At 40.8% G+C, this 19,996-nt stretch overlaps 1 protein-coding gene across 4 annotated transcripts in view; it reads right to left on the bottom strand.

Moving 5' to 3' along the window:
• The window catches only part of LOC126293741 (uridine phosphorylase 1), a 424,249-nt gene that overhangs the window by 11,336 nt on the left and 392,917 nt on the right, over nucleotides 1-19,996 (bottom strand). For all 4 annotated transcript variants that reach the window (XM_049987094.1, XM_049987091.1, XM_049987093.1 and 1 more), the window contains 2 exons: nucleotides 18,119-18,257; nucleotides 7,151-7,344 (listed from right to left, as the gene is read on the bottom strand). In XM_049987094.1, the coding sequence (XP_049843051.1) occupies nucleotides 7,151-7,344; nucleotides 18,119-18,257 (333 nt within the window). The remainder of the gene's footprint in view (nucleotides 1-7,150; nucleotides 7,345-18,118; nucleotides 18,258-19,996) is intronic.

Below are 19,996 nucleotides of genomic sequence, written 5' to 3'. Positions count from 1 at the left end.
GCTCATCTGCTAGTCCGTAGTGTCTGTTACAGAATCGGGCATTAGCAACTGCAGCCGCTTCCTTGTATCGAGTCAGTGACACAAATGCACGTTTCAATGCTCACAGTGCACCAACTGGTGCCCATCTGAGCTACGGTGGCTTACTTAGGCCCATGCTTGAGCTTCACACATCATTTCACTAGCTGCACCGAAATCTGCCTGTTCTTGTACTCTAGGCTACAACCATCTTGGATCTACTACTGGAGTTTGTTTGGATGACTCTCTTTGGATTAATGTTTGCCAGTGCTTGTATTTTTGGTGTCAATAAATAAATTATACTGTATTGCAGGTTGTTTCACTGGGTAGTTGTCACTTTAGTAGGACACGTAAGGTGTCCACGGAAAAAGCATATTTTGAGTGCGTAAGAAAACACAAATTTATTGATGCAATTAAGTAATTTACATGTTATTTCAGTGTAAGTTACCTGTGACTATGCATGAAATATGATGTTACTTAAATGCCCTCCATGACTAAGGAGAGACAGTCTCAGTCTTTCGATGAAATTTTCTGTAACTTTTCGGCATACTTGCACTTTTAATACTGAAACTCCGTGCTTAATCTCAGCCTCTGTGAGTGATCATGGTTTGTAGTCATGCACAGAAGATTTCAAACGCGTGTGGAAAAAAAGCAAAGAAACAATGGTGTCTACAGTCACAAGAGCTGGGTAGCCAATTCACTGTTGTGAGAAATCTCTCATAACAAATCCATTGCTGCAATTGATGTGGAACAGATTGCACCATCTTCATTGAAACCAAACCTCTTCAGCATTCACACAAGCCAATTCAGACCATAAAGCCTCTCAACATATCACATTGACATTCACCGTCCACTGTTAATGCATTTGCACCATCTTTGTGAATAGTATATCACAGTTATGCCCTCAGTCTGAAGGTCATATTACATACTAACTTGTTGCAGCTGCAGTATCTTCTCCATAGATTATATTCACGTTTTTGTACACCAAATATTTCAGTTTCGCTTGTTCACAAAGCCTTTCAACAGAAAGTATGCCTCATCAGGGAATAGTATCTTCTTGAAGGAACTGTTGTCCATTCTGTGTTTTGCAAGCACCTAATAGAAAAATGCCTGAAACTTTTCGTGGTTGTTTGGCTTAATTTTTTGTGCCAGTTGGATTTCATTTACGAATAACTGACTGGAGATTATATACGACTTCACAATAGGTAACTGCACCTGCAAAAAGTCTGTGGCTAGTGTTAATATTGTCTGACAGTTCATTATATATCACATGGATGGCAAGGGCCTCAATGAATTTCCCTGGAAATCCTTAAGTTACTTCTACATCCGTTAAAGACTCAATCCAAGATAACATGCTGTCCTCCATTCCAAGAAATCTTCAACCCAATCACAAACTTGATTGGATGTTCTACATCCTCCATCCCTTCTGATGCCCTTTACCCAGCCAATGAGGACTTGTATAGTATTTACACGGAGAAGCAACCAGATCTCTGTAATGCCTGTTATTAAGACGGGTTTCCACTCCTAGAGGCATTTTGAAGCTACTGCCAGCTCCTCCTCTGGGGAGAAATCCGTGTACCCCTTCTTTCAGTGCCAACTGTAATTGAATGGTCAAACATGACATCATTTTTCAAAGTGACTGCATGTTGTTTAGCTCAGGCAATATATCCGTTTCCACCCGAACCCACACGATCGTGTGGGTTCGGTTTTTATTTTTTTAACGACAAACTCAATCTCTCGCCTCGCTTCCAACCAACCTGCAACGATCTTGCAGGTTGTGTGCTACGCGTTTCTCATGTTTATGTTGCCATTCAGCACCAGCAGATTGCAGCACATGTTGTTTAAGTTGATCGAGAGGTGAGCATTATACCGGCGCCTGGTTAGTAGCTCATAATTAAGTTAAATTGAATTGTTTTGGCGATTTGCTGTAGCTGGTTATTTGTTACGACGTTGTGATATTGATAATTATTAGTAATTTTATATCTTTGCACAGTAATTGTGCGTTAAATTTGTGCTAGCACCATTGTGTGGGTCGGGTGTTGACTGAGTAACTTTATCCTCGAGCGGGTGTTGTTGATTGTGCCATTAGCCTCCCTATATTACTGCTTTTCAAACAGTTCTGAATGGGAAAGTTTTTATGCACTTCCCATTATTGTATGCAGGTTTATCGGACAAACAAATCCGTTCTCTATTAGAGGTCTCGGATTTGAGTGGCATTTAGTCAGATGAAGACGACGAGTTTGTTCCTTCTCCTCCATATATTCAGCAGGCAGACGACTCGTCTGATGATGATTTGAGTGCCGAAGAAGTTCCTGAAGAGCGCAGGAGTTCACACACTGTCACAGAAGGTGTCAGACCTCTGCTTTTTCGGAGATCAAATTTTGTTCAGAACATTAATTACAGTGCTGTTGAGGTCAGTGACAAAGAGGTGCAAACTGAGTTACCTATTTCGTGTATCATTCCCATTTTCTTACTAAAATATCTTCTTTTTAATTCTAGAGTCCTTCACCAACTGGAACTCCTGCTGAATATTTCTGTGAATATTTCAGTGAAAAGTTTTTTGAAGAGGCAGCGAAATATACAAATATGTATAGCATTGCAAAGACAGGGAAATCCCTAGGGACTGCAGCTCATGAACTGAAGGTGTTTTTTTGGGATAAATTTAATGATAGGGTGCATAATGTATCTTAGGCTACCCATGTACTGGAAGAAATATATTTCTTTATCAGCTATTAGTGACACTGTGTCTAGAGACTGGTTCCTTGCACTCAGGAATAATGTGCACTTTGTTTATACTAAAAAACCACCTGAAGAATCTAAAACTAATAGACTGTGGAAAGTTCAGCCAGTGGTCGACACAGTAAGAAGAAGTTGTCACAGTTTGCCTCGTAGCTTTAACTACTACAGTACTGATGAGCAAATGATCCCTTTTACTGGGCGTTGCAAACTGAAGCAATATATTGAAGGAAAACCAAGGCCTGTAGGTCTTAAAAACTTTATCATGACCTCAGCATCAGGTATAGTGTTGGATTTTGAAATTTATCAGGGGGCTACTACACCTCTGGGTGATAAGTCATTAGGATTAGACCCTTCTGTTATTTTACGACTAACACAGACTCTCCCGCAAGGAAGTTTTGTTTATTTTGATAGGTACTTTACCACAATTCCTCTCTTAGTAAAGCTTAAGGAGAAAGGAATTGAGGCTACTGGCACAATAATGGTAAACAGAATTAAGAATATTAATTTGAAAGAAGGAAGAATGAAAAGAGAAGAGTGTCATTCATATGTTAGAGCGGATGAAGCTGCAGTAATTACTGAGTGGCAGGACAGTCAGAGGGTCAAGATAGCATCCACTTGTGCTGGCATTGAGCCAAAATGTAAAGTTCAAAGGTGGTGTAAGCAGGAGGGTCACTATCTTGATGTAGATTGCTCTTTTCTAATTCAGCAGCACAATGCGAATATGGGTGGCGTAGACGTTCATGACCAAAAGGTTGAGTGTTACCAAATGTTGTTCAGAACCAGAAAATGGACACTCAAGTGCTTGCTGCATTTTGTAGACCTTTCAGTGGTCAACTGCTGGTTTCTCTACAGACAGCACTGTCGTGAAAACCAGACTGCCAAAAAGAACATTATGGATCTGTTGAAATTTAGAATGTCTCTAGCCGAGGCTCTTCTGTCATGTCCAGACAGAAAGAGGAGGAGAGCTAAAGAGTTTGAAACACTGTTAGACAATACGTTAAGTACCTCCACAAAGGCAAACATTTACAAACCACATCCGAAACCAGGTTTGGACAAGCAATATGATGGGTATGATCACTGGCCGACAGTGGATGATATTTTGTCACCACGAACATGTCAGTATGAGTGCTGCAGTTCCAGAACAAACAAAGTGCATAAAATGCAATCAGTACTTATATCTTGCAAAAGGAAAGGATTGTTTCAAAGTATTTCATGAAAAGTGAAGCAGTCTGAACCATGACTTTGTGTTACAAAATAAATAAATAAAATTTATTATTAATTTTTTTGTCACAGAATATGATTTGCAATCTATGTAACATTTTTTATAATAACTAATAAATAAAAGTAATGAAAGAATAATTTTTTTTTCATAACTGTTCCTCAGGTAACTTATAATATCAGACAAATAGCAGGAAGTCAGAGAATAATTTTGGTGAAATAACACCTGACCGTCACGATTGTGCTAGTTGTTTTCCCACAACATTTTTTATGGAAGAGTTTTTTTATTATTTTTCCCAGTGTCTACTATGCCTAAGTATACAGAGAATTCAACTTTATTCACCATTTTCAGAAAAAAAGGTGTTCGGGGTGGAAAGGCATATGGGAACCTCTCCAGTATTTACCTAACTGGGTGTGCAAAAACCACAGCCAGGCGGGCTGGGACACTATTAATCAACAAGGTGGATCCAATCTGGGTTCAGTGTGCTTCTGCATGTCCCTAAAGTGGGTACTTTAATGCACTCAGCTACCCAGGCAGATCATTTGATATTCTGTTACATTATACAATAATGAGCATTGATGTGAGACTCAGACATTTTTTTTTTTTTTAAATCAAGAAACACTATCCATATGATGTACTTGATCCATGGCATTCGCGTTGTCATGTAAGAAAAGCTCAAGTTTTGCATAACTGATGTTTCCAGAATCCATTCTGGTTATGTGTGAGCCCAAATTTGTTCTAAGTTTCTAGATTAGAAGACTAGCAATTATACTGCCTCACAGTTTTGTGGGTCACTTCTTATGGCTTTGTGACTTCTGCTTTCTTCCAACCACAGCACACAGTTTTTTGCTTGAGGGATTTACAGCATATTATGGTAAAAAAATGGCTCTGAGCACTGTGGGACTTAACTTCTGAGGTCATCAGTCCCCTTGAACTTAGAACTACTTAAACCTAACTAACCTAAGGACATCACACACATCCATGCCCGAGGCAGGATTCAAACCTGCGACCGTAGCGGTCGCGCAGTTCCAGACTGTAGCACCTAGAACCGCTCGGCCACCCTGGCCGGCATATTATTGTCAGATGGTGGGTTAAACCATCCTTACATTCTGTATAGAATTGATAATGGTTCCATCAAGTCCTAAGGGCACTGTTCATTATTAGTGTTTTTAGTTGTGTCGCAATGCCACTAATACTGTTTTCTTTATCACTAATGTTTCTAACTGTGCGAAACTTGAAGTGGATTAGTACTCTTGGACCTGCCTTTGCATAGGAATATTTCATTGCATAGTTCAGCATTTCTGTTATTGCTTTGTTACCCTCAGCTTCTATTCCTGTGTCATCCAGAAACATCTGGACTCTGTGCTGCTACAGACATAATTAAAGTCTTCATTCATTTCCCTTTTGACAGCTAAACATGTTTTACTTAAAATCTTTTTACATAAAGTCCTATGTTTTATTTTACACCTCTTATGCAGTAGTCTCAGTTTCTTTAGAAGTTTGTTTATGGAGATGTAGGTTCTCTCCCATCATGGATTTTTCTACTAGGTACACAGCTATCATGAGCATATCAGTTTAAATGCAGACATCCTCAAAGATGTCAGGTCTATAAAGACATCCTCCAATATACAATATATTTCTGCCATGAGCAGGCTACCATATTATCAATGTTGTTATACAAATTTCAAGTCTGCACTTAGTTCTTTGTTGAAAGTTCTATCTGTTGGCAAAAAGCATCTGCTTCAATGAAGAAGCACTACCAGAGTCATAGTTTTTTATTGATTTATAAAATTTTCTATTTACCTCTCGTATAGTTTTCTTATTAATCATTACAGTCCAAATAACTAAGGGATAACATTTGGTCAATAATCATGTTCCCTGCAATCATTTTAAAGCAGTATTTTCACCCATCTCCTACACTGTACCAAAGCTACTAGTCTGGTATTAGTTTCACAAACCTCAGCATCATACTGACCAGAAGGAAGCCATCCTCCTATGGTATGAAGATTTCATCTGTGTAAAATAAAAACATTAGAACACTGCCTTTTGATATTTTAAATATTAAAAAGAGTAGATAGCACCATGAACCCGGTGTGTGTGTGTGTGTGTGTGTGTGTGTGTGTGTGTGTGTGTGTGTGTAGATTTAGACATGACTTTGGACAGTGGAGACTGGAGTGCACTCTTAAATTCTGAAAAAATCAAGGACGAAATACAGACAGCCAATTGTTATCTCCAACTTGTACAGAAACCAGGCTGTGCTTACAAGTGTCAAAGAAGGGAGGCAACAAATCAGAAAGGACAGGTAAGGTTGTATCCATGTTATTCAATATGCAAATGCAACAGTTATCAAAGGAAACTAATAATTTTTTAAAAAAAAATATGAATTAAGGTTAAGGAGAAGAAACAAACACATTTGTGCTTCCTGATGACATTTTAATTCTCTTACAGATGGCACAGGACATGAATAGAATGCATAATGTTTGTTAAAAGAGATCACAGGGCGAACATCAACAAAAGTAAAACGAGAATAATGAAGAACAGTCTAATTAAATCAGGTGATGATGGAGGAATTAGGCTAGGAAATCAGATCCTGAATGTAAAAGTGTAAAAGACACATTCTGACAATGGGGAGGAAGAGGGGGATGGGGGAGTTCAGAAATAGTGAAACATGTAAACATTGAACACATATATTACTATGAAATCTTTGCTGAAAGTATTCATTTGGAGTGTAATCTTGCACAGAAGTGGATGAAAAACAGTACCAACAAGAATAACAAAGGAGCTTTCCATGTCCAGTCTTACAGAAGAATTGTCAAGATTAAAAGGGTAGGAGTAGATTGGGTGACTAATGAAAGGTCCTGCATTGCACTGTGGAGAAAAGAGTTTTATAGAACAATTTCACTATATGAATGGGTAGATTGACAGAACAAATCTTGAGGCACTGAGGAACTTTTAGTTTGGTAATGATGGGAAATGTAATGCATAAAAATAGAGGGACACCAAAACCTGAATATAGCAAACATTTTAAAGTGGATGTAGGTGAAGATAAACAAAACGTGCGCTTGCATATGCACACCGGCGCACGTGTGGATGTGCACGTGTGAGTGTAGGTACCTGGGCATTTCTGTCAGTCCACATTCCAGGCATCTACAGACACAAACGAATTGCCACACTTACCTGATCGCCCTTGAATCTGTCCATGAGGGCGACGCATATGACCGCTGCCTTGATCCCGGCGTGGTGAGTGAGGGCAGCGAAGGAGAGAGATTCCATCTCAATGTTAACAACTCCTGCCTTATGGATTCGACTCAGGAAGTCCATCTTGTCCTTTTCTGTGAAGTCACAGAAGGCACCATCCAGTCTGCCTTGACCTGCAACACAGAAGCCCAATCAAACAAATAGCCTGTGACCACGATTCAAATTATTTGGAACAAAAGAGCATTGCAGGAATATTCTACATTGCACAGATAAGAGACTCTGGATTTGGAAAAAAGTCAATAATGAGCATTTTAATTCAGTAGAATGTTGGATGTTGTTATGTGCAAGATCATCATACTGGTACTGAGAAATAAGTTTTTTAAATAGCATATGCTACTGGTGTAGTGTTGTGGATTTTTCTCTTTTACTTTCATATTACTTCTACCTTGAATGTCACTTGTGGGTAATTCTCCTATACAAATCACTGTATACGCTGACCTACTACAATTCTTCCTTATTTTTCCATTAAATAAAGGTATCTCTAGTTTAAAAACGCACTTTTTCTTTTGTGTAGAAACCTGAAGAGTCTACACTGTATTAAATAAAGTCTTGGTACGTGATAACTATGGCCCGTATATTAATGACATGTCGTATTTTTTTCCTTAACTTTAGGGTGAATTTTGCAACAAGTTATGCATGAATCCAGATACAGTAGTGTAAAAAATGTATTTTTATTGTGCGTATAAAGTCATATTTACATCTTCTTCAGCAGTAGGGTCATGTTTCAGCCAATGTTTGCCTTATCATACGTTTAACAACAGTTGAATAAAAACATGGAAATGTTGCTCAGTGACTACATGTCAGGTGATAAGATTTATTTTTTAGAACTACTATACAAGCAGTATTAACACCCTAGTCAGTTCACCAACATTGTTGCACAGGGTCAACAAAATGCTCTCAAAACGAAAAAAGGCAGCTTCTGACATAATAAACATCACACACATGGTCATACTATTCTGTCTGAATACAAACTGAGTCTGGTTCAACATGCAAAGTGCTTCAGCACTGGTGGTGGTGGTGGTGGGAGGGGGAGGAGGGAGGGAGGGCTATTATTTTGTAAACTGTGTGAAGTTAAAGTTAGCGGAGAAAAGTACTTTAATGTGCAACGACACTGTAATACTACCAAGCACAGTAGCGAGAAGTTATGAAAATGACAACAGACAATTGCTTTTAATTGGATAGACAGGTCCATCTTTTAACTGTGCAGTCATTCTCCAAGGACTTTTGTGAGATAATGGAGTCTTACAACTTTGCGTTGGAGAAGCAGAAGAATCCACACCTCAAACAGTTCTTGGAGAAGTACACAACACATCCAGTTCCAGATGAATCTGTGTGCTATGAGGAAGTGTCAACAAAATTTGAATTAGTGTCACTGACCAAAAGGTCTGGGTGTCCACAGGTGAAATCATAAATGTGGGTGGATGTTGTGTTGCAAATTTTGTTGTTGGTGTTCTAAAAGTTAACAGGCATGGAGATATGTTCCTCCTAACATGTGAAGCTCTCAAGATAGTAAACAGCTCGATAACTGTAATTTTTGTATGACAACTCTATGAAGCTATGTTGGCCGGATGATGTGAACAGAGAATGTTTTGCTGCTAAAGTGCACGTCATTTATGACGGCAGCTGAGTTTAGGTTCGTTCTGCGCATCTGATGTCACAAAACACAGTCAGCCAATGAACAGAGAACGACGTTTGCCAGAGCTTGACTGCTGTGCAGGTTTAGAAACGTTCAGTCATAAATAAAGTAACAGAACCAAAGCAATGTCTTGATAGCAGACTTTCTCTTATAGAAAGTTTGGAAAAAGCATTCTTTATACCAATTGCTTCATATTCTTTTAATTAGTTGAACCAAACAAGCAATACGGCTCCAAATTCAGGCGATAGCAAGGAAAGGTATTTATATCATTCTCACGAACCACTTTTTCACGATAAAGAACAGCGGTAATTGTTTATTTCCTATTGTACTTTGACAAAGCATAATTCATAATCATACCAATAGTGTTTGTCGGTATTTTGCGTGACGTGTTAGAATCCTCCAGCAGTTGCACTAAGCAAAGATCTACACTAGTGTAATGGTTAAGGTGTTGGGCTGCTTAGCGAAAGGTTCTGAGTTCAAACGTGCTTTTAATATTTTATTGACGTAAAAACAATATCAAAGTGTCTTAATTCATGAATTTTATTCGTTTGAATGTAATTTTTTGAAATTTCTAGTGCTTTGTCTCTTCATTATCCCTTTCGCTGCTACAGAGAAGTGCTCCCCGCATTCCGCACTGTGCGTGATTTTGTCATCACTGCACTGCTCGCCTGTGCAGACACACGGTGTTCCGACTGGTATGACACACTTATTCAATTTCACAAAAACTATTTGGCCCAAAAATTTGATTTTTACACATCTTCTTCACTGATACCTTCCCCCCATAAATGACTTAATTTTGTCTCGATGTTCAATGTGTTTATTGTGCAGCATTAAATGTAGTAAATCATTGCACGAAATTTTGAAGCGTTTGCAGAGGTAAAAGTCCATAGCGTATACTTTCCATATGGTTGATTTTAGTTGCCACAATGTTGAGAATGAAATGTGGACAAGATACCTAAATTTCATATAAAATTTACTGTATAATAATAGCTCATTTAATTTAAGTACCAGATAGGTGTCATATGTAATATTGAGAAATATTCCGTATTTCACGACTGTAATAAAAGTTTTATTTACAATGGGCGCGTTTGGCTTCATTTTAAAGCACTTCAATCAATGAAAGGTAAGGCACATACACAATCGTACTCATATTCTCTTTATTGTTTTTGTTCCACAGTCGCAGTTTTACTAATGGTACTGAAATATATTCGTCTTCTGCAACTGTAATGAGCGTCTTATTTAGGGAAGATGCTTTTTCTCTTTTGAAGCATCTTCAGTGGCCAGTATTTTTGTCTCTTCCTTAGCCATGTCACCTTCCGTAGTTTTGTGCTGTAGTAACACAATATTCAATGTTTGTGTGTGCCACACACAAAAATTATATTTGACATAGCTCAGAGAATTCCACTGATATTCAATATATTCAAGTCCTAATGTTTTTGTAAGTCCACAGTTTTGTTTAATGTATTTTGTCTATTTCCTTTTGATTGACTGAAGGGCTTTAAAATAAAGCCAAACGCACCCGGTGTAAATAAAACCTTTGTTACAGTCGCGAAAGATGGAATATTTCTCATTATTACATATGACACCTATCTGGTACTTAAATTAAATGAAATAGTGTTACACAGTAAATTTTATATGAAATTCAGGTATCTTGTCCACATTTCATTCTCAACATTGTGGCAACTAAAATCGACCATACGGAAAGTATACGCTATCGACTTTTATCTCTGCAAACTCTCCAAAATTTCATGCAATGGTTTACTACATTTAACTGCGTTGAACATGTAAACAAAATTAAGTCATTTAGGGGGGGGAAGGTATCAGTCAAGAAGACGTGTAAAAATCAAATTTTTGTGCCAAATAGTTTTTGTGAAATCGAATGATAAGTGTGTCAAAGCAGTCTAACGCCATGTCTTTGCACAGGCGAGCAGTGCAGTGATGACAAAATAGCGTACAGCGCGCAATGCCGGGAGCACGTCACTGTAGTAGCGAAAGGGTTCATGCGGACGTGGCGGCTTCATCTCATAAACTATGCGCTCCCCCCTAAACGTAAGTTTGCCAACTATAGTATGCTATAGCGCTGCTTCTCTTGGCGCGTGCATCGTTTTCAACTGGTAACGCAGCAATCTCCCATGTCTGCGCGGGCAACCGCGAGCTGCCAAGATAAAAGAATTGAACTATAGTGATAGATGATGCATGGCTAAAGCAGCCAAAGGGTTTCATATTCACTAACCCAGTATGGTTTACAACACTTACCTTGCACACATGTTACACAAGCTGTAGAAGAGATGTGATCACATTACCCTGATTTTGACAAATTAATTTACTGTGGCAATAAAAGCTATGTGAAAGCTCTGCTACAGGTCCAGAAAACAAGGAACACGTATTTACACTGCCCCCACCCAGTCTGTTCTTACACAATGGGGATTTTGATGATGATGATGATGATGATGATGATGATTTGAGGGGAGGGACACTCAACATCACGGTCATCAGTGCCCTGACGAAAAGTCAGCAGGCTAATCTTGTGGATGGGGATGAAGGCTTTCCTCAGAGCAGTTTACAATGTTTTAAAGTCTGCCTCCCTTCCACGCCAATTTAGGGATGAGGCCTGACATTTCAAAAATTGTCACCACTCTTGTAACACTAGAATCAGTATCACCAGGAATGGTAGGCAGATATCCATCGAGACTGAGGGCTGCCCTAATAACAGTACACAGGACACACATTGCCAAAATATGCTGCACTGAAAGTGGCAAACTTCACAGATTGGTGGATCCTCCAGCCAGAGAAGGCATGTGTTAAAAGGCTATGTCCAATGTGCAGACTGCTAAGCAGAACCTCTTTCCAGCAATGAGGCTGACACGGTCCGTCATGTCTTTGTGGTTGATTTGAGTGACAGCAGTTTGTTTTCCGTCAACTGCAACCATTCAGTCTCCCACTAACACAGGACGCATGTGTCAGAAAATGAGATGGTGGTGTGTAACGGGATGGGACATTGATGGCCAGCAACATCCCGACATGCTCCCCTGGCAGCCCTGTCATTTCCCTGTATCCCAACATGGCCAGCTACCCAGCACGAGATCACCTCATTGCCATGAGGTTGGGGCCACTGTAAGGAGTGAAGTGTTTGCAGTGCATTAAGAGAGTTGGAACAGACAAGAAACATTGCACGATGATGTCTGTCAACCCTCTCCAGAGCCATCGGGATGCGATATAATTCCACAACGTAATTTGTAAATTGTTCCAGAAGAGACACTTTAAAAACCCTATCAGGGAAAACAGCAGAATAACAGAGGACATTCTCTTGCTGGGATCCGTCTGTATAAACAATAATAAAACTGTCACGTACTTAAAATGGATGAAAATGAAGTTGTAAAAACATAATATCGAGTACGAGATTTCTTGTACTGTGACAAGCTTAAAATCACTTTGGGCCTCTGAAGACACCAAGGCACCAATGTGTTCCATCTCTAGCGGCCTGGTAGATCCAGGTCCCTGCAACTATCCCAAAAGTCTGGCTCACACTGGGCCTATTCCTGAACTGCCGTTCAAAGGTGGGTTGGACCACTGCACTCAACGCCAAGACTGAGGTGACGCTGAGATTTTCGGCACCTGTCGCCCAATACAGAATGGTGGTTCACCAGCCTCTGTTCGCAGACTCTGACCTAGACTGGTCCAAAAGACTCCACTTGATATTTGTATGCCCTCTTCATGGACAGCATCTAACATCTTGAGGTAGGAAGTAGGGGCTAATCTGTAGACCACACTGTCATAATCTAAACATGACCAAACAAATGCCCTATAAAACTGCACAAGGCAGGTTTGTTAAAACTTCCGTAAGCATGGTTACAATTGACACATGTAGTCTTCTCTAGTGAGAACTGACAACCAGTTGTACTGGCGCAGGTTTCCAGCCACGGTCAACAGTATCTGCCTCATTGTTGTCAGATGAGAGGAAGAGTAGAAGATTCCAAAGTCATCCACAAACAAAGATCATTTTGACAGGGCTGCTGACTGCAGAGGAAATGCAATTGGTACTAATGGCAAACAATGTGACACTGAGAACACTGCCTTCGGGAATCCCATTCTCTTGAACATAACAGTCAGACAAGGCATCCCCAACGCTATATCGAAAACACTGACGTTGAGAAAGGACTGGATAAGAAGTGGCAGGCATCCATGTAGTCCCCATTCATGAAGTTGGCAAAAGATGTTGTACCTCCAAGTAGTGTCATATGATTTTTCATGGCCAAAAAACACACAAAACAAACAATTTTGATGTAAGAAGGCCTTCTGTATCACTGTCCCCAGTACAATTAAGTTTTTTAGGGTGGAACGGTAGCACCTGAAATCGCACTTGAAACAGCTCAGGAGACCTCGGGATTCAAGCAGCCAGACGAGGCGGCAGCGGACCATACAACTGGAGATCTACATTCCGGTAACTGTTAGGGGGCACTACAGTCTCTGCCTGGTTTGCAGGATGGAATTAATATAGCCTTCTTCCGAGTCATGGGGTACTGTCCATCAAACCAGATCTGACTGAAACAAGGTAGGAGCTGTCCTTTTGCTTCAGGGTACAGATGATAAAGCATAATGGATCCCGTCAGGTCCCGGAGCAGTGGCTCAGGCTGCAGACAAAGCTGATTGCAGTTCTCACACGGAGAACAGAATGTTGTAGACTTCATCATTTCCGCAGTCCTACGGAACACCCAAAAAGCAGGAGCTTGTGTGGATGACACAGTGACAATAAAGAAGCGTTCAGCTAAAACCTGAGCCAAGTCTTCTGGCGTGTCTACCAAGGCACCATTACTTGACAAGGTCGTAATGGGACGCGTACTGCCCTTGCCGGAAATCCATCGTATTGAGTCCCAAACTTGTGCAGTGGAAGTGTACCGATTAATGGCAGTCACGAACTCCTTCAAGGAAGCCCTCTTCCATTCTTTTATCACCGCCTCACATGTGCTCACGCAGATCTGAAGGCATCAAGGTTTTCTGTAGTCGGACAGTGTTTGAAGTTCTGCACAGCTGTTTGTCTGGCTCTGATTGCCAAAGGACAGTCGCCATTCCACCGAGGTACAGGCTATCGTTTGAGGTGGTTACTACACCTAGGGGTGGACTCTGCAGCAGCCCGTTGGATCACACAAGTGATGTGCAAAATCCTGTTGTTCAATTATAGCCTGTTGACTGTACCTCATCCAATTTGCCCTTTGTATCATCCACCTGCACGACAACCTGTCAGCCAAGTCAGCAGATGGATCCTATCTGGGAAGTGGCCACTAGAATGTAAATCTGTGGCCACTTCCCACTGAAATGAATCTTGAATAGCTGGGGAACAAAAACAAAGGTCAATGGCTGAGAAAGACACTGTAGCTGTGGGAAAGTGTGTCATCCAACCCACATTCAGGAGGCAGATATTCTCAGAATGGACGAGTTGTTCAATCTTCTGACCCCTGGAGCAAGTGGTACCCGAGCCCCACAGCACACTGTGTGCACTGAAGTCCCTCACAAGGAGGAACAGGCATGGAAGTGCCCGGAAGAGTCTGCCAGTGCGTCTGTGTCCAAAGCATCATCAGGTGGAAGGCACAAAGAACACACCATGATATTAAATGGTGTGGTAACTTACACAGCAATTGCTTGTAAGGTTGTTTTAACAGGGACAGGAGGAATGGTATCTGTCATCAATGAAAACAGCCACTCCACCTTTAGCCCTGTCTCCAGTAGGATCGTCCTTCCTGCACAGGTGGTAACCCCATGCCGCAGGTGTGTCGGTGACATTAAAGATGTGTTTCTTGTAAACAGATGCAGAACAGTTTCTCCTGGACCGAGAGCTGCAATTCTTCCAAGTGTGAGCGATATCCATTTAAATTACACTGCGACACAGAAGTCCCTCACAAAGCCACTGTTTAGCAAAGGTTGCTCTTGTCTTTCTCCCTCAAAGGAGATGATTTACTGGGGAGGCCAGGGGAATGTTAGCTGGTTAACTGCTCTCCAGTTCCTCTGATTGAAAGTCCATATCCCCAACAGCATAATCCCCATCAGAGAGGGAGAGAGCTCGCCAATCTGAAGGTTTAACCACCACTTTCTTGGACTTGGAACTACTTTTCAAAGGATTTTTCTTTCCTTATAGGAGGTGGTGGTTGCTCGGGTTGTGGGGACGGCTTAGTTGGCTTCTGATGGTGGGTAGTGGTAAGTGACTTCGATGGTAAACCCGTAGCTGACAGCTTCCAAAGGACTTCTGTTTCAGGTTGAGTGTTTTCCCCACAGGTACTCCAACAAGTGGATGTGCTTGCACTTGAGTCTGTGGTTTGTGTATGTGCGGAGACATCACACTTGGTGACTGGTGTCTTAAGGGCTAATGCAAAAACTGAAGGTTATACGGCTTTGAAAGCTTTTTTAGCTTCACTGTAGGGTATGAGTATGTCGAATATTCCTTTCCTCACTGTAAATCTCACACTTTCTGCTCCACACTTGGTGATCCCCAGAGCAGTTTACACATTTCGGAGGAAGTGTATAAGAATTGCCCGATTTGTGAGCTGAGCCTCCACAATTGACCCACATAGCCCTCCCCTTACATCCCATAGTTAGAGGTCTGTGCGGATGCGGATATATCAGCAGATATCTGCGGTATTTGTTACTTGGCAGATAAAATCGCGACTGGCACGGATATCTGCGGGTCATCTGCGGATAAAGAGCAAGGCATCTGCCCAGTACCTACGTTGCAATGTTAGTTGAAAACTTCAAGTCTGTTGACATTCTTAGAATCTTGCAGGGTCCGGGTAGAGCGGATGTCTGTTGTCCTCAGCCCCTGGCTACGACCGACGTAGCTGAACCCAAGAGACCTGCGCCTAATCCGTTTCCGCAACCGTGTCTTTTGTGTGGCCTGTGAAGTGCTCTCTGGGTGGCAAAACGTGCCCACTGTCTACCATCAGATGGATAGAGCGACTGCCATGTAAGCTGGAGATCCCGGGTACGAGTCCCGGTTGGGGCACAGATTTTCATCCTCCCTCGTTGGCGTATGTCAACGCAATGCCTGTAAGCAACTAAGGGTGTTCATTTCATTGTAATTTCATTCTAACGAGCTGCATGGTCACCGTGGTATCTGTTCTTTCAGACATGTCCTAAAGAACAGATACCATCTTAGTATATATAAAAAGTAGTTAAGTTGTCACAGAAATGGCACCCTAACAATAACTATGTCATTACATACCATAATTATAAGTACTACTGTTTATTAATATTAATTACTCATTCAAAACTTAAATATATGCAGATGCGGATAAGGAACTTGCAGATGTGGATTAATTGCTGCGGATGTGGATGTGGATTAGGACCTTGCGGATGCGGTGCGGATAGCACTTTTCTTATCCGCGCAGACCTCTATCCATAGTGTTATGGCCAAATCTTGAACATTTGTAGCACCGCATTGGGTTAGGAACAAACAGGTGAACATTAAGATGGATACAGCCTTCAAGGACATGTTCAGGTATTCGTGGAGTACTAAACATTAGAATAAATGTTGCCAATTTTTCCAATTTGCCATTGACTCATGTAGTTCAGCACCTCCATGATGCCCATATTTTTCCATTCTTCACTTAACTCCATGTGGTCCACCTCCATTATATCGGAAGAAGTAACCACACCCTTACTAAAGTTAAGGGTGTTGTGCAACTGAACCTCTACTGGGTAGTCAGCTAAGACCTTACATCCCAGAAGTTTAGATATTTGGTTTCAACTAGAAGTGTTTCATTACGAAGTTTTTTGACATTTTTTAGAGACCCAGCAATATCTTCCAATGCCTTGTGAATATAGAAAGGGCAGACCTTCTCAAAGGTTCTCCCTATTTGCTCGATTACACTGAATGTGTTACGACACGCTACTGCCCTGTTACTATGATTCTGGTACTTCTTTTCGGGAGGGCCGATGGACCGAGCTCTCTTTGAGGAGTGGGAATAGGTACTAGCCGATGGTACACCTGTCCCACCAGGAGTAGCAGTTTGATGAGATCACTCCATAGGGATCCCATTAGACACTACGGAAACAACCATTGACCCAGGCAGAGCCCTGAATACTTGAGCAAGCCTTATATAACTGGAGGCAGCAGGTGCGCCAAAAGTTGCTCATTAAAGACTGTTTTACCTCGGCAGCCATTCACCTCATCAGCACATAGCACACCCTGAAGTTGAGGGATTTCCTTTTTATAGAGATGTGTACCTTCCTCGAAGCGCAGGTGGTGAAGCCAAGACCCCCGTTCTCCCAAACACACAACATTCCACCGCTCCACCACACGGTGGTTGCTAAAGTATGACCAGAGCTTATGGTGACAGAGAGCTGGCAACGCTTACCAGGTACCTCGGTGTCGCCAAGCTCATTCTCAGCAAATGAATGCTGAGTCCCTGAAGGGGATGAGGTGGGGGGGGGTTGACTTAATGCTGCTGAGTATTACTGCAGCAACTACACCAAAATAACAACAATCTTTTGTGAGCCTGATGGCGACGAATTGAGTGCTATGCTATTTTAGCTGTGAAGGTGGTCTTTACAGATACCTTTTCTGGAAACTTGGCATACACCAACACCAATTTTTCAGTAGTACCAAAAGCCATCATAAAACTCGAAGCTGCTGGTTCCGAACTGTGGAATGCCCTGGTTATTGTGCAATATGCGCAGCCATAACTGGTCTGCAGTGACCTCACCACCTTCAAATGTGCTCCTGTGACATTCTGTGATGTGGAGAGGAGCTTTTCCAGGTACAAAACTATCCTCGATGACAACCATAGATCAATGAAAATGGAAAACGAAAATGTGCTTTATAATCCAGTGCAGCTGTGCAGATAACGAAGACTGACAGGAAATGTTAATTAATTTGGAATACTTTCCACAAGTGTTTCGCAGTAGTAAAAACATAGTATTATTGTTCTGATGGGTGTTTTCAGTGCCCTCATTATTTTTTCTTCCAAGCACATGCAGACATTTAAAAAACAGCTGCTAGATAGTTTGAAATACTGCAAAAAGCAAGTACTATACCCACAATTTGTTCAGAAGTGGATTTTATATTATATGATATATAAAAAAATTAAAAGGAATGTTTTAAATAAAATTATATAAAGTTAAATGTTATTTTTAAGGTCATATTTACATAAGTTTTAGGTCATAAACGCATGAATATTTGGCTGTTTTTGAGATCATTAAAATACAGGCCCTGATGATAAACAGAGTTGGATTTGATGCAAAACAATATCTGAGACTCTTACCTTCATAGAAGTCATAAGTGCACATTGTTCTGCCTGTGATTGTGTCATACGGGTCATCAGGGTCAGCCATGCTCTTGAGGTGGGACACCAGTTTCTTGTCCAGTCTTGCTGGTCGCTGTATCATTTTCCCTAGAACAGGCTGCAGCCAAACAAGACTCAGAATACTTAATTCCATGTAGTCGCACAAAATAAAAGTGTCAGGTAAAACTATACCATTCATAAGAATAATTCCAACTTCATAAAGACTGAAGCGAAAAAGGGAGTACAGTTATTCAAAAAGTATGCTTCCCTGAGGCTGTAAACAAAAGGAAAACTTAATCTGCCCAGATACATTTATTACTACAATTGTGGCAACTATTGAGGTGCTTGTCAGCACATTTACTTTTAGACCAGACACCCGTGTCATATCACAGGATCATCTTTTGCACTTAGGCTGTCTCTACTCTCTGCTGGTTAGCAGGGTCAGCAAATCATGCCAAGGTCTCGGTTTCAATACCTAATGATCAACTCAGATTTTTCTGTGGCAGAAATGTGTGGAATGGGTCCACTCAGAAATGTGAGGCCAAGTGGAAAACTGCACAAAAAAAACAGGCAACAAAGCTGTCATACAAGGTGTTGAGATAGTATCAAATCAAAATGTTTGTAACAATTTGGGATCCACAAGACATTTTATTTCTTGAAATCCTGTACAGAATGAAATTCAACAATGGACAATCCAGGATAGAATGTAACGATATTCTGAGAAGGGAAGTTGCTAATCACCAAATAGCAGAGATGCTCAAACACACACACACACACACACACACACACACACACACAAATGCACCGACACTCTGTACGGGATGAGTAGATAGTGACCTTCCATAAGACAAAGAATTGTATTTTGAGCCCAATGTGGGAGTGTTGTCATTGATAAGTAGAAGACCAACACAGTCTCCAATGTAATTTGTTCTAATCAGTCTGTTGCAACTTCCAAGATTAGGATATTAGTAAAGAATGACTGCTAAGTGCCACACAGGTTAAGGGATAATTACGCATTAGACACCCCCTTCACAAAACCAACGCTGATTAGCTCAAACCGTCTACTGCATTCTTCCATCACAGGCATTTAAGTACCATTGGAACATTGAAAGCAACAACAATGTGGTGTCTTCCTGCTCATGATAAGCCTCTTTTACTATACCATGCTGCCAAATTTCAATGGTCACTATATTGTATGCATTCAAAACTGTTTTACAGATCTAATACTTCAACTGGTAGGAGACAGTTTCGATTTATTTTTTATCTGCTATAATGACAACACTACAAAGTTTCAGTTATTCCATACGATAGTATGGTCTTACATCTCTGACATGCTCTTGTGCCTTTGGAGAGCATGAACTGCAATATTTTGCCAGTGTTTATTTTGCTAGTGTTACAAACAGCTTTCCTTGGAAAACTCGTAAATGTGAAAGTGAGGCCCCCTAGGTCCCACTTGCCGCTGCACTCTGAGTACTTGGAGGGAGCACGGCCGAAGGGCTTGCAGGCTGCTGTTTGGCCAGGCCTACCCTAAACCACTACATTACAACATCAATGTTACAGTCCTACAGAATGTGAGTTTGGATGTCATTTCGCAAATACAAAAACGAATAGAGGTGTAGGATGGCCATTTTCAACATATATTATCATTTTTAAATTGTTGTAATTATAAAAAGTATCCAATTTTAAATAAAATTATTTTTTTCTATGATTAAATGTGTATATGTTGTTGATATAGACTGCTTTCATCTTTAACATACTGTATATTCTGATCACTAACCATTGCTGCATACCACTGTAAAAAACGTTACCAAGTATCTACAGAAAATCTGTCAAACAATGGAAAATCCAAGATGAAAT

Source organism: Schistocerca gregaria, chromosome 10 (assembly GCF_023897955.1).
Source record: "Schistocerca gregaria isolate iqSchGreg1 chromosome 10, iqSchGreg1.2, whole genome shotgun sequence".
NCBI classification, from domain to species: domain Eukaryota; kingdom Metazoa; phylum Arthropoda; class Insecta; order Orthoptera; family Acrididae; genus Schistocerca; species Schistocerca gregaria.
Note: the sequence above shows the minus strand (reverse complement) of the source record. Positions and strands in the feature narration are given on the sequence as shown.